Source organism: Phyllostomus discolor, chromosome 1 (assembly GCF_004126475.2).
Source record: "Phyllostomus discolor isolate MPI-MPIP mPhyDis1 chromosome 1, mPhyDis1.pri.v3, whole genome shotgun sequence".
NCBI classification, from domain to species: Eukaryota; Metazoa; Chordata; class Mammalia; order Chiroptera; family Phyllostomidae; genus Phyllostomus; species Phyllostomus discolor.
In genome coordinates, this window is record NC_040903.2 from 54,781,537 (window position 1) to 54,797,348 (window position 15,812).

A 15,812-nucleotide genomic window follows, 5' to 3' on the forward strand; every position below is an offset into this window, starting at 1 on the left:
TTTTAAAACAATTGCTATTCACCTGTCATAATAGCACCTGGAATGCCGCAGGTAAGAATAATTTGGTCACTCCAGAAATGTAATATAACAAACATCTCCTAGAAGATGACAACATCCATATTTCTGTACTTCTAGTTTGATAAAAGCGAAATAAATGTTCTTTTGTGAATATTCATGGTACTGCATTGCACTCGTTTATGAAAACAAAAACCTATGAAGAGCAACAATAGACAATGGGGCAAGAAGTGAGGCTCCTGAGGGATCTGCTCACTCTCCAATGCCATCCAAGGTCACAGGAGTACCTGGGAATAAGCGGGTTGCATTCTCCAGGATCCAGTGGGTTAATGTCACAGTTCTCATAGTCAAAGGTTCCATTCCATAGGTGCTTTGCCAGCTGAAATGCTATTTTCCGTTGTGCCAAGGTAACTTCCTTGCCGTGCCACACGTAAACTTCACTACCAAAATCAAACACCAGTACCTGGGAGAACGGGAGAGAAGAGTTTAGTAACTTCAAGGACAAGCTCCAGTTGAATCAGGGTCCCTATCGACAGTGAGTCAAATGGGCAATGATTCAAACCCAGATGGAGCAATCAATACAGACAGGAAAAGATAGCAAGATCTGACCAGCTGGCACTGTTTAGCCAGCCTCCACTCCATGGGTAAGATTCTGCCTTATTATCCTAAATGCCCAAGTTAATTATCTCTCCTCTGAACACTCAAACCACATAAAAGTTCTGTGTTGCGCGTGGGTCACCGGCCAAACAGTGACCACGGAACGCTGCGGATGGCTCGAAGAAAAACACGCGAGAGAAAAAACATGCACAGAGACAAACTAGTTTCTGTGGAGAAGTAGGGACGAAAAGGCCGCCCCTTCCCATCAGGAGCGCCCCCCTTTCCTGTCCATACTTGCTTTTATTGGGCTCATTTTGCATAATAATTCAGGTAAAATACAGTACTTATCAGGGGGAAGCAAGGAACTATAGAAAACAAGGAACTTTGCTGGTTTACTGAGTGGGGGTCAAAGAGCTGTAAGACTTTGAGGAACCAACTTCCTCCTTGGACCCCTCTCCTTCAACTCAGAGCATTCTTAAACAAAGAAGGTTTCACAGTAATTTACATGTTCTTTCTTAGGCCTGATCACCCGGTGAATCTGCCCTTTCAGCACAGAGCTATACCACCCTGTCATTGTTTCAGGCTTAGCACAGGAACTAAGGCAATAAGGAGATTTTCTCCCAGACGATGAGAACTCAGGCTATGTCAAAGCCCAGGAGCGAGGGTCCATCACCCTCTTACGCTGCAGCCCCCCAAGTCCTTCTTTTGGGGGGGCCTCCCAAAGTGATCGTGCCTGGCTTAGGTCGTTCCCCCCGTGGGGAATCTTACCCGTCTTTGGCTAACCAACCAAGCTTTTTGGGGTTCAGCAGCAGAAGCAGCATTCCTGCCAGGGAGACAAGCCTTTGTCTCCTTGCTGGCTTACGGTTCCAAGGGCGTTCCCTTAGCCTTAGCCTAGGCGGGGGTTTCAGCTTCTGATACCAGTCAGGGCGGTTCCCAACAGTTCTGATTCATCAAAGAGTTAAGGATGTCTTCTTCTCATCCTTCCTCTTTCTTTCCTTCCCTTCTTTTCTCCCTGTATTCATTCATTCACTCACGCAGCATACACAGGCCACTATATCCATGCTGGGCACAGAGGACCCAGGGGTGTCATCTCTCCTCTCTGCAATTCCAAGGCCCTCAAGGGCGGGGAACACGCCACACTCACATTTACAGCAGGGCTTACTGTTCGCTGTGTGAATACATGGGAGTGGTGCTCTCATTTCTATGCCGGTGGTTTGTTCTACCCTTTCATTTTCCTAGAATACTTTCTCCATTTCCAGTAATCCAAATTCTACTTAATTTTAAACTAGGCTCAATTTCACTTTCTCTTTCAAATTATTCCTGATTATTTCCTTTTCTGTGACTTTTAAAATTTAAACACCCATACATATTACACAATCAATCTGGCTTCAGATTACATTCTTTATATTACTCTTCCAGTCAATGAAATTTTGTCTTTCACTTTTTTTCTCAACACTTGGAATACTTAATGGTACTAGAAATGTACGTATTTAATAAATATTTAATGGTGTGAGGGAAAAGGGCATATAGAAATAAATTATATATACCTGTATGCATCTATGATTCCTGAAACTTAAGGACAGAAGAATATTTTCATATTTATACAAAAATTCAAAGATAGGGCTAATACATACATTTTGTCTAAAATAGAAAAGCCTTTAATGATTTATTGAGCCTCCTCTGAACAATATTCTAAATTCTGCATTAGTAGCTGAGATGGCACTAATGGCCTGAAATCACAAATGAATATCCTTTCAAAAGACTCCCCCCGTCTATGACGGTGCCGACTGGCATTTATGGGGCACTTACTATCTATCTGATTGGGCAGCCCTGCGCAGAGCGCTTCGCCCGCTCACTGTACCTCTTTTGACTGCAGGAGGGAGCACTTGGGGATTTTCCCCCAGAAGTCGTCATCAGGAACAAGCTTGTCGTCCATCAGACGGTAAGTGCAGTTTGTTTCTATTATAGCCGTTTCATACAGTTCATCTTCTTTTGGGTCTCCAGCGGCTTTGGGACACGAAAAATAAGAGCGTATTACATTAGATGCTGAAATGGGGCTGGTTTTAGAACGAACTAGGGGAGAAGGAAGGATATTTGAGTCTCATTATTCTCTGAAATACATTAAACTCTTACATTGGTAACTGGTTTGGCCACCCAGAAGCTTCCAGAAGTCTTTGGCTGCATGAGTGTGCGTGTTAATTCCTTCTTCGATAGTTTGGATATAAGTAGCTCTACAACCAAGTTCCCTCTTTGTCTGAATTAAGGTTGCAAGTTCTGAGGCCTGGAAAGAGAGAGGGATGCAATCACCCGGGCAGACAAGCCTGCGGCTGGATGGAGGGGCACACGCTGAAATCCAGGACCAGAAACGGTGCGTGTGTGAAAGACAGGCCTGTGGCCAAGGGAGCTCAAGACACTGGTGGTTGGGTATATTCAACGAAGTCAAGAAAATGTAACTAAACAAGCAGGTATCAATTCTTTAGAGCTCTAGTTCTCAATCTTCAAGTTCAACAGATCATGTGAATTTTAAAAACTACCCATTCTCTGGGCTTTCTCCCATGATATCCTCGTTCGAAGCCTGTAGCAGAATTTCATAGGTACTTGGGATAAGTAACTTTGAAGTAACACGCCAGTTCCTTTCTTACACAAGAGTGAGAACAGATGAAGGACTTAAAACCCAGAGAGATAGGTCGTAATCCCTCTAAAACAACACACTTAAGTACCCAATGACAGCTTGTTTGAGAGACATTCAGGGAAATATCTATCCCTTCTCCTTCAGATGGGCATCAGGCACTTGGGAAGCTTTGTAATTACCTGGCAACTGGTAGAACATTTTACAGTGTATAAAGGAGATGCTTAGGTAAACTATTTGTATTTTTCAGATACCAACCTTTGCCTTTTCGATGACATTTGCAAACTCTCCAACCCACAGGAAACAGTGGTGGGGAGAGAGCAGGAGGAAGCAGTCCCCACTGTTGAGTGATGAGGCACGAGGCTCAACCAGTCTTGTCTGCACGTGTCTTCTTCCTGAACACGAGGCAGAGAGTGACTGACTCCCCAGAACGAACTCCCCCAGCCACAGGAAGGACCAGGAAGTATTGAAGTATCCCTTTCAATGCTGAAGAGTCTGGCCTACCAACACTAGTTCCCATGACCGGGGGTGGCAGAGGGGGATTTAGAGTGACAGCATCGTAGGTCACAGTCCCACTAGTGCTTTCCCACATGTCGCCATGTTCTTAGGCCCACGATCGGCGTCCTGTTTCAGCACACAGATGCATCAGCTGGGGTCCCTCCTCCAGGAAAGATGGCACCCATGCCCCCTTCCCTCATTCCCTCATCTCCTAGTTGCCCTCTCTCCACTGAGCCCACACCCTACATTTAATGGCCGTGGCCAGCTTCCTCACAAGTCTTCACTTGAAATCACAGGGGGATTCTGGGGGGAATTAACACCCTCTCCTAGACAATAGTCACACTGGTGGCGTAGTTTCTGGGTCAGGACCGGGAATAGAGGTTGGCTGTTTGAGTCTGTCCCTGAGGAGGGCAGTGGTTATGCCGAAACACACTGCAAATCCTCACGGACGGACAGCCTGTTTCATCCATCCTCTCCTGATGATTACTCTCTAGCAGTGGCCTCTTGGACGCGGCCAAGTCCGTGCTCACGGCTCAGAACTAAGTCCCTCTGCTACGGACAGAAAGGGGGACGGCGTGAAAGCCTGTTCTGCTTCACCTGGATTCCTCCTCCAAAGGTGTGCCCGTCTCCCCCTGGCATCTGCGAGGGGAGCTGTGTGGACACGGCACTGTGATGACTTACAGGGTCTAGTAGCTTCATGACAGTGCATGTCAGGGGCCATGGGGCCAGGGGAGGCAGCTGCTGAAGCTGAGCTTCTTGAATGGGCGAGACCTCGGTTCAGATCAGCAGTGCTGCTCAAGCTGCTGACCTCAGGCACCTTCCTGGCCCCTCTGAGCCTCTGGAGGTGCAGCACCAGAGAGGAGGTAGCTCAGCGCCTAGCGCACAGCAGGTCCTCAGAGAACGTGAGTTCCCTCCCACAAGAGGCAGTTAAGGGCAGTCAGGGCCCCTGAGGCTGACCAACTGAAACCCCTGGCCACCGTGTCACTCCTCTCCGCTGCTCTGAAATACCTTTGACCTGCATCAGCATCAGCTTCTTATAGGGCAGGGCACTGTTGTTAGAGTTCTGTTCTGTCAGGTTGACGCTTCGCAGGCTGACGCTGCTGAAGTTCTCCTTACTGGCTAAGCCTGCCAGGGTCACTTCTGAGAAGTTGGAGTTGGAGGACACTGGGGCGAGGGAACAGAGAAACACAGAAAGGCGGAAGAGGCAAGATGTTTAGGAGAAATGACAATGTTTTCCATCAGAAATTATTTATGACTATCTTTTTCTTTTCTTTGTTTTTTTATCCTCACCTGAAGACATGCTTAGATTTTAGAGAGAGGGGAAGGGAGGGAGAGTGAAAGAAACATCCATGAAAGAGAGAAACATAAATCAGTTGCCTCTCATATGCACCCCGACCAGGGACTGAACCCACAACCTAGGCACGTGCCCTGACCAGAAATTGTACCAGCGACCCTTGGTTTATGGGACAATGCTCCAACCAACTGAGACACACCAGCCAAAACTATCTTTATCTTTTAAAGTTAATGCAGAGGGGGAGCACATACTCAAGTCCGATTTAACTATGAAATTCCATGCTTAACCACTGTACTAAGAATTCAACTCTGCATTGAAAGTTTAGTTTGCTTCTTGACAAAGGTCATACCTCACCATGTGGGGACAAAGCTTGAGTGAAAATGTGGTACAGCTACCTTAGTACAAAATCAGGAGCTGGACTCATTTGCTGCAATTCCACTCAATGCTGTTACAGTTCCTAACAACGTTGAGATGTTGAAAATGCATTCTCAAGGAAGACTGTGAGTTGGCTTTCGCCAAAATCCTCTATTTTCTATCAAAAGTGGAAAAGCAGGCATTCTACAAGAGATGGTTTAGTTCTAATGTTTTCCTGGAGGCAAAGCAATCAAGAAGCTGATCTTTTGAGGCCCTCTGCTCTCTGCTCTCAACTTACGATTCTAACAAGATGCGGAGCTTCCAGGGCACACCAACACTGTGTGCCGGTCACCACAGAGACATTCTCCACACCCCCGGGAGTGGAGGTAGAGAAAAAGTATGAAAAACTTGTTCCAATAAACCTTTATTTCTCCATCTCATTGTTTCTTTTAAATGTATATGCTGGAGAGAAATTCAGAACAATTATTTTGCTAGGATTAGGTTCTAATACTGAAGAAATATAATATACTTTGACAATTCATGGGGCATAGTGATTCTGAAATATACTTTCTCAATAAGCCAGTGACACTGAAAAAGCTCAGTCACTCTATCTAAATACATATATTTCAAAGAAAAACGTTCGGAAATAGGGTTATGAATGTTACAGGAAAAGAAAAATTATAGGAAGAATATTCAAAACAGCATGATTTTGTGGTCATTATGTAGGTCATTGATGATGATTATGACCTACATATGATTATGTAGGTCATTATGTCCACCGAGGAAACCTGTTTCAAAACTATGAAACTCAGCCCTGGCTGGCATAGCTCAGTGGATTGAGCATGGGCTGGGAAACAAAGTGTCCCAGGTTCGATTCCCAGCCAGGGTACATTCCTGGGTTGTAGGCCATAACCCCCAGCAACCGCACATTGATGTTTCTCTCTCTCTCTCTTCCTCCCTTCCCTCTCTAAAAATAAATAAATAAAATCTTAAAAAAAAAAACTACAAAACTCCACCTCACTGGGCACGTAAGAGCAGGGCAGCTGTGTCTCCGGTGAGACAGGAGGCCAGGAGCCTCGCTCTCCTCTCCCTGCTCCACCCCACGCCCCCACTCCACCCAACCCACGCCCCAACTTCCAGGAGCCTGAGGGTCCCATCAAAAACAATTTGCAGAGCACTGGTTTTTGCATTAATTAATAATATAAAAATATAGAGTTAGGCAAAGCACTGATTTGGGACATTCTCCCTGTGAGAGACCAAATGATTTCCTCTTGAATAAGACTACGCGGAGAATTATTGTGCTGAAAGTGGGCTGGATTACAAGGCCCAGCAACATCCTTCTCCTCCAACCTCTTGAAATAAAATGCAGCAAATCAGGGTAATCTGCATTTTCCAGCTAACAGATGCTCGAGGCTAGAATTTCTGTGAAAACCTTTCAATTACAGGCAGATTTTCTGCAGGTGTGGGAGTGCATGCACACTTAACTCATTTTTATTTAATGAGTGTCCTGTGAGCGCTACTCCTGGCCTTCGCAAGGCAGAAAAGGGAGGACGAAAACACTGCATCACCAGTTCCCGAGCTCAGAAGCAGGATGGTGGTTCCAAATACTCACTCTTTTCTACTTTCATGCGCTTTGACTCCATGAAGGCGACATTGAGTCTCTGCTCAGTGTATTCCTGGAGGAGATCGTCTCTGGCTGCCAGCATTTTCAGGGGGTTTTTGGAAGCCTGAACCCGGCGCTTGGGCCTGACTGCGCGCTTGTGTTCAGCCACCGAAGACGTCAACCTGAGGAGCAAAGAGGAGCTGTGGCCTCGGTCTGGAGTATCGCCCAATCCTGGTTTACTGCGGGCCTCTGATCTGAAACGATGGGCTCCACAATTTGATTCCCTGATTTCACTGTAAATCTTAGAACTCTTCTTCCCACCCGCCACTCGCCTGACACGAAGTCACAGAATCTTGGGGATAGAAGGGAGGTTCAAGGAGAGAGTCGTGTAATTCAAGAGCCCAGACAATCCCAGGAAGGAAGTTTCTTCCCTGATTCTATCACACCCACACACTCATTCCAATTCTTCCCATTGCAATAATGCACACGTCTACTTCTTCTGTTACAGGTGAGTCCTTCAAGAATTACAGCCAGCCATGGATTCTCCATTTCATCCTCATTCTTCCAGACTAATCTTTCTAATTACACAATAATTTCTCAGTTCCCTCACCAAGTTTCATAACGAGTCTCCTGGCAACCCATCGCCCTCTTTAGAAAACAAGCACTATTTTGAAGAATAGATGGAAATAAAATAGGTTCACAAAACCAGCTACGACTGCCACACACTCACACAACTCTCTGGGGCAGAGGGCCAGGCCTGGGGAGGTGTGTGGGCCCAGTCACGTGACTTCCCCACAGATTCCAGCTGCTGCTCCCAACTCCCAACTGCACAGGCCTACGTGTGAGTCTTCTTCATGTGCAGTGTTGCCGTGTGTGTGTGTAAACGAACACACATCTTTTAAATGTAGAATGATTTAAACAATGATTTTTGGGAAGCGGTTTTAAATAACCACGTATGTAAATACCCAAAATATTATTTAAATACAGGAAGTGGCAAATTGTTAATTTTCTTAAGGTAGCAAATTGAAAAAAAAAGAACATATTGATACATACCAAAAATGTATCAGAAGTAGCTTAAGGAAAATTTTATGACAACTACACAGACTTGAGGAAGAGACTGTCACTCTGATAAATTTGCAGGAAATGGATACATGTGGCCCAGAGCAGTGGGCTGAGCCAGCCCAGTGCCTCCCCCTGCTTCTGGTGAGAGCACCTCACTCTGCCCCTGCCTCCCACCCTGGCTCAGGAGGGGACCGGATGCCAGGTCTGTCCAGTCTCCATCTTCCATCCCCTTGGCCACGACGCTGGCTAATTTAGGGGTGCTCAGACACAAGAAAACCAAGCCTGGAACTTCTGGGAAGGGAAGCTGCCTGTGCTGGAGCATCCAGGTGAGCAGCCCCAAACCCAGGGCTGGGTGTGGCCAACCCCTACCACTCAGTCACGGCCTGGAAACAGGCACACTCGAAACCGCATCCTGAGTGCCCCCAGACCCTGAGTTCTGCCCCCGCACTTTTCAGGGAGTGAACCTCTAAGCACCCCCATGCCTTTCTCCTGCTGATGCCAGCTTGACCTGGCCTTCTTTCTGGTGCTTGCAACTGAGGGCACCACGAACCGAGACCACTTTTCTCCGCTGCTTTAGTCACATTCCTGTGTGAAGCTGGGCCCGTGGGCATCACTGAGGAGAGCCTCAGATCTACTGATTTTATAAATTACTGTAAATTAGGGAATATGCTTTACTGATTTTCTAGTTAGTTGTATTAATTTGAGCCCATGTGATCCAAATATTTTTTGAAAGTCATGAGTTTGGTGTGTAAAGTCAAGAATTTGATATGTCAAAGAAAAGGTATAGAAATCTCTGCTACATGGTGTTAGTCTAAAAATATGCAGAAGAACATGGGAGTGACGTGAGAAACCTGTGACGTGGGGTGTGCATGTGGGACTTCCTGCCAGAATGCACACCAGCTCTGGGGCGAGCACGTTTCGTCCGCCCACAGCACTGTGCAGCCTGCTCGGAGAGTATAGCAGCCCACCCTTATCCACGGCTTTACTTTGCATGGTTTCGGTTACCCGCAGTCAACCCTGATATGCAGAAAATTCCAGAGATAAACAATTCATAAATTTTAAATTGGGCTCGGTCATTTTGCCACCATTCTGCTTTGTCCTGCACCTCATCCACCCCATGGACACTCCTTGCCCGTTTGCCACTTAGTGGCCATCTCGGTCGTCAGACTGACAGTCCCAGTGTCACAGTACTTGTGTTTAAGTCTCCCTTATTTGGCCCCAAAGCACAAGAGTGGTGATACTGGCAATTCAGATATGCCAAAGAGAAGCCACATTGTGCTTCCTTTCAGTGCAAAGGTGTGTATGTAGTACAAGAGAAAACATAGTAAAGGACTCGTGGACATGGACAACAGTGTGGTGATTGCAGCGGGGAGGGGGATGAAAGGCAGCTAAATGGTAATGGAAAGAAATACAATTAAGAAATTAAAAAAAAAGAAATGAAAAAACATAGTATTGGAAGACTTTGGTATTCTCCACAGTTTCAGGAATCCACTGGGGTCTTGGAATGGTAATATTTGGCTATATTGAAGTTCTATCACAGGTGTAACGCAGTGAGAGAGAAGAGCCTCGTGACAATACTGAGGGAAAGCCGAAGAGGGAGTCCGTTCTCAGTGGGTGAGAGGTGGGTTTGCAGTAACTTACTTGGGGACATAAGGGTCGAAAATAACATCAAAGTCTTCTTCCAGCTCCACGGGACTCCTTGGCACTGTATCGTCCATGCTGCGGTAAAATTTGGCAAAGGTTTCGTCGTCGTCCAACTTCATCACCTCCTTCACAGATTTGCCGGTGACGCTGAGTATGGTTTCTTGCATCCCACCAACTATGAATAAACAAGCAAATAAACAACATGAATTTTTGTAAAAACATTATTCCAACTGCACCTCACAATATCTTAAAAATTATTTTCCTCCTACATAGAACACATGGGAGTTTACCCTGGTCTCTCTTATTTTAAGTTATGTTATAACAATACTCTCCAGTAGACTCTCCTCTGTTACTATACTGAACATACTTTCGTGTATTATAACAGGGACATCCAGGGTCGTGTGGATGCTTCGAAGGCCTGCCTTGACTTCTCATTAAAGGACTTCCAGTCTGAACACAGCTCAGACAGTGACGTAGCAGGAGAAAGGGGGCGGGCCTCGCTGCACACAAGCCCACTATGCAACTTGTGCTACTCGGAGCAGAAGTAGCCTCAGCTTCACTCGAGGTCAGGGGTCAGCAAAATCTTTCTCTGCGAAGGGCCCTTAGTAAACATTTTAGACTTTGCACAGGACTCTAGATGGCCTGTGTTATAACTACTCAATCCTGCTGCTGTAGCGCAAAAGTGGCTATTGATAATACCTTAACAGGTGGGCATGACTGTGTTCCAATAAAACTTTATTTAAAAAAAACAGGTGATGAGCTGGATTAGACCCCTGGGCTAGATCACTGTTACATATATGTAATAAACTTTGAATTATTTGCATTGCTTGCCTTGCCAAGTTAGCTATCTTATTACACTTAATATATTTCTGGTTTAATGGGTTGTCTGTATTATTTCCAACCTATTTGGGGTCAGTGTCGATGATGGGGATTCCCAAAGTTTAGTATTTTACAGGTTTCAAGTACGGAGAATTTTAATTAAGAGATAAGGATATTGCTACATATTATTATTCTTTTATTTTGTACATTATGTTGACTTTTGTACTGATATTTATTTCAATGTATATTTACTAGAATATTCTTTTAGAAATCATTTGTGATTATAATATATATCAGCTGCTACCTTTTTGGAAATTGACATATCCAATTTAAAGTTCATCTGGCCCAAGATCATGTTGAATTTGAGGAGGTATAATAATCTGCTTGCAGGATTAAAAGCAAAATTAAGTCATGGTTCTGCTGGGATGGCATCCCGAGGATTTAGATGTGAGAAGAAACGTTGCTGGGGGTCCACAAGTCAGCACATCATCAAACGGACTGGAGCTTGGTGACACAGTCAGACTCGGCCAGGAACTTCATTTTTAAAAGGACAACAACAAACACACTACTGATGGCATAAACCAGCACGGTCGTATAGAAAGAGGACAATTAAGCTGAGGAGAAGGCCATCGCAGTTGGGAGTTAGAGATTTTGAGAGAGGAGCAGGTTCTTTTTAGGTCTCCTTGGCTACTCACTGAAATCCGAATTGCAGTGTGCTATAGGTATATAAACCAAAGCTTCCCTCTGGCTGCTGGCATGTACCTTTGTTATTCAGCCTTCTTAGGAAGGTCTCCAGCCTGTCCAACTTCAGGTCCGACTCTAACTGCATGTCTGGTCTGGCTTCGATATCTAGGCAAGGAGAAACCACCAATGAGAGTATCATCGAGGACTCTTCTGATCGCACAGTCGCTGGTGTATCGGGTGCCTTTGTGACTTACCTTCCAGGGGCTTGGAAATGGGTGTTGTGCCCCTTGTCTTATTGCAAATTGGCGACGCTGTTGGTGTTATGGCACTGGGTGACGCCAAACCTGCAGACACACAAGGGAGCTGTTCAGTATCTCAGGGCCATTGCCGGACACACCCCAGACAGTGCTGGATCTCTCTTATTTCTAGTGTAGATTTTATAATGTACAGACACACAAACACACATGCACACACACAGGCACATTTGGCAGGGGACTGCAGTAGCTGATAGAACATTGTCCAAAGTGAACAATGAGGAAACACGTCCATAACATGTAGACAGAATAAGAAAGTACGACAGGCTATCAGAGTATTCTTAAATGAATGGAGTGTGACTTCTGAAGGCCCATTGAGGTGGTGGACACAGCTGAAGAGAAAGCCATTTGCACCATCTCCCACCGAGGAAGGGGAGAATGGGCTGTGGTGGTGGCTGGCAAGCGGCTACCCACTCTGGAGTTCCCTCCCGGTCCGAGGTGAGGGAGGGACAACACAGCCTCTGGGGGCAGCACGCAGCACTCAGGTACATTGAACAGTAACTTAAGAGCGCTGACCTTTTGGAAGAAAGGCATGGGAGAGCATACATTTAAATTGACCTGTGATCTCCGGGAGGGCATCTCCCCCTTGGGTGTGGCTGGGACCCAATGATACACTTTCTTGTGTATTTATCAGGATGGGGAATCCTTAAAAGGAATAGAATGGTAAGGGGCAAATGAAAGGGAAAAAGTAACTCCAGCATAAAAAAGGTATCTAGTTGAAACAAGAAATTTTAATAAAAACAAATCAGTATTTTCCCTCTCAAGTAGAAGGGTTTGGAAAGGGAAATAATTAATACATTTACAGCAAACAACATCAGGTGTTAATGTCCTTTATGTTTATTTGTAATAAATGTGAAACCCTTGGATGCCAGTGCCACCTGAAGCACCCCTCGGAGAACAACATCTGAAGATGCCACTGTCACTCAAAGGAAAAATACATGAATAAGTTGCTCTGTCCCTTCCTTCTATGAGCTAGAGAAAGATGTATTATAGCATAGCATTTTAAAGGAAAAATGCTGAAATACAGTTTAAAACCTAAGGTTTAGGCAATAGTCTAGAAGCCCTCAAGATGTACATATTTTTACTTAATGATGACAATAAAATTTTCAAAATTTATCTCAGTTACTAGGACTGCAAAGGGTTTACATCAGTGAGAAAATAAATTTTCTTGGAAGATAATAAAGTTAGGTGAAATTTGATATCACAGGCTGGGGCAGTAAATCATTATCTACTAAAAGGATGCATAAAATGCACTGAAAGGTTCATTAGCATAGAGGTTATTAACTCTAGAGCTAATTAACACGCCTGATGCTTAAGGCAATTAGGAAACCTGGCCTCGGTACTGGGTACTGCCAGGGCGCTCCCTGCTGCCCAGCACACAGGAGACCTCTTTCCCAGCTAGAAATAAGTATTTTTCTGCAGCAAGGGAGGGCAAACAGGTTTAAATTACACAATGTTAAAACAAAGCATTCCCCACACCTCTTTTTAATAACTTCTACGGGCAATAACCAGTCACCCACTCTCTTGTTCAAAGGCATACTTTGAGTAGCTTTCTTCCAGAAGAATACTAGAATATCACAGAAGCCTTTTGGAGCGTGAATTGTTACAGACACTCCAGGAATATCAGAAAGGGAGGAAGTGTTAATGAGGTTAGGGGAGAGCAGAGCTCTCTGCTGAGAGAGAATGGAAATGTGGGCGCAGCAGGCCTTTTGGCAACTCACTGGCATGCAGTAACTTGTGGCTGCAAAATGTATATGAGAATTATTTCCTGAGCAAGCCATAGACCAACTGTTAAATAAAGGTCCTGATATACTCAGGAAAATGTGAGTGCAAATTCATCCACTAAGAGATAGGCACTTCTTGGACCGTGCTCCCCAAATGTACGGAAGAGCGAATCTCCTTCCTCTGATATCATTGTGGACAAGGGCAGTGGGATTTTGTAGTAAGGGCCCAGTTACAAATGAATTGTGATTTTTAAGATGGAGGAGGAAAAAAAAGCCAAAATAAAAAGTCATCAGGATAAAAGCCCAGGCCAGAGGTTGGAGGACCTGAGCTCTGGGTCAAGTTCTCAGCTGGAATTCTTCTTAACAATGGGGGCCTCAAGGAGCTGCTTTTGTGAACATTAGATGGGGCTCATGTTAAAGTAGCTTAACATGATTACACAGTTCTGTGACTTGGTGAAGATACTCAAATGCTACTTCATTCTTTGAGAGTAAATTATCTGCTGTTATCTTCTGGCGATTCCAAGGTTAGGAATTTATTAGAGAGGATGCTTCCATCAAGATCTGAGTTAATCACAATTCAGGGGTTTCCCCTCCCTCCCTTCCTTCTGTGAATATTTATTATGAGACTACCATGAGTTGGGCACTATTCATGAGGGAGGATCCTGCAGGATTTTGAGAAAAGGGAAACATAAACCTAAAGAGCTGATGACAGTACAAATTAATTCTGAATGTGAAAACCTTTATCAGTAAGTTAGAACATTTGTTTTTAAGTAATAGCTTAGAAAATAAGGGTACACATATAGGAGACAAAGGGATCCCAAATTTTAACCATTTCCTACAGGGTACGGAGGCTCAAAGCGCTCTGGTGACTTTACTAACCACGTGACTCCTCGGTTTCCTAAGTCTTTGGGTACAGGCTGATGTGAACATCAGCTCTAAGAGCTCAGATGCAGAGAAGAAACTGCAGGGAAATCCCACTTTTGTAAGTGGAGATACCTTTTAAACATCTGTTAAAACATACGTGGAAATGTGGCTTTGTGAGCCAGAGAACTCCAGTTTGATGGAAAGGGACCTAGGAATTTCCCTAAGAGGGAGAGGAGAGAAACTCCTTCCCCGAGAAAGGCTAATTTGGGTTAACTGACTGCCAGATGGCAAGGAAATGGAAATAATTTAAAGGCAATTACGGAAAAGAACTAAGATTTGTGAGCAGATTTAGCATTGCTTTTGAAACCTGTGCTCAATTTCCAAATGACTAAGTTTTGAAATGTGACTAATTAAATTATGCTTTTTACATTGAAGATGATGCTCCGTATAAAAAAAGTTTTCAGTAGGAATATCTTGGAAAAACTACCCCAAACCGTTAACACAACTTCAGTGGGATTAAAAACTGAAAAACACCATGGCATGATTGTTTTCATCAAGCTGTCACTGCCCGCTCCCCTCCTCAGGTGATGGAGCATGTGCACACACACACACACACACACACACGTGCACACTCTGACCTTTCTTCACCATTCTCCCGGCCACTGTGAACTGGGTGGAGTCGTTAGCTGCTCCTTTGCCTTTTGTCTTCCAGGCTTCCTCTCTCACAGTGATGAGGTGCTTTCTCTCTTCGATAGTCATTTGGGTGTCTCGACTTTCCGTGACCCGCTGTTTTTAACATGTACAAAGGAGAACATAGGAGAGGGAAATGAGAGGTGAATTTTAGCGTGTACCATCTTGTGAGCTGAAAAACAGGCAAACAAAGGGGAGCACTGCACTGTCCCAAATGGGCCATAATTGTTCTATCTGAACTGGGTTGGGCTTCCTTATTTCCAGCTTGGTCAGCGATCCCTATCAGGTCAATATCAACAGTACTGAAACTTTGAATTAAAGCTTAGGTTCCTTTCTTTTTTTACTATTTGTTTGGAACATTGGAACACCAGGATGATACTTTGTAAAATAAACAAAAATAGAGACTGCTTTCATGCCATAAACTATACAGGGTATTAAGGCTGCTGTTTTATTACCTATCTGGTTAAACTCAGTTGATGAGGAAATTTTATTCATTTTACCTCTATACATAGTCTGTCAGGAAAATGTCCAGCCATTGTTAATATAAGGAGAATGGTTTGCACAACATCAAGGTAACCTGGCAGCCAAGGAGAGTGGACTGGGGTATGTATGCATGAACAATGACGACTTCACTGTACTAGTCAGTGGAGGTGGTAGATGACACTGACTGAGCACGTGTACCATGTGGCCATTGCATTCAAAATGACTGAGCAATTGTGTCTTGACCTTTTGGCTAAGATCAAGTGTAGTATTGAAGTGACTGAGGGAACCGAGCAATAAATCTGCATCACATTTTGCGTTAAGCTTGAACAGAAACTATTCGGATGATTCAGAAGGCTGCAGCTATGAGCAACTGGTGGTTGGCAGCGTCATCATGACAATAAGCCCATTCATGCATCATGTCTTATGTGGACTGTTTTGACTCAGCCCCCCTGCAGCTGATTTGGCACCCTGCAACTTCTAGCTTTTCCCAAAACTAAAATCAGGCTTCCTCTCTCACAGTAATGAGGTGCTTTCTCTC

The 15,812-nt window shown here is 44.6% G+C and overlaps 1 protein-coding gene across 9 annotated transcripts in view; it reads right to left on the bottom strand.

Annotated features, from left to right (window-relative positions):
* Positions 1-15,812, bottom strand: part of SVIL (supervillin) — a 213,392-nt gene that overhangs the window by 21,747 nt on the left and 175,833 nt on the right. For all 9 annotated transcript variants that reach the window (XM_036022710.1, XM_036022716.1, XM_028508244.2 and 6 more), the window contains 10 exons: positions 14,740-14,887; positions 11,454-11,543; positions 11,278-11,364; positions 9,694-9,871; positions 7,000-7,172; positions 4,748-4,903; positions 3,500-3,636; positions 2,746-2,893; positions 2,474-2,619; positions 303-478 (listed from right to left, as the gene is read on the bottom strand). In XM_036022710.1, coding sequence (XP_035878603.1) covers positions 303-478; positions 2,474-2,619; positions 2,746-2,893; positions 3,500-3,636; positions 4,748-4,903; positions 7,000-7,172; positions 9,694-9,871; positions 11,278-11,364; positions 11,454-11,543; positions 14,740-14,887 — 1,439 coding nt within the window. The remainder of the gene's footprint in view (positions 1-302; positions 479-2,473; positions 2,620-2,745; positions 2,894-3,499; positions 3,637-4,747; positions 4,904-6,999; positions 7,173-9,693; positions 9,872-11,277; positions 11,365-11,453; positions 11,544-14,739; positions 14,888-15,812) is intronic.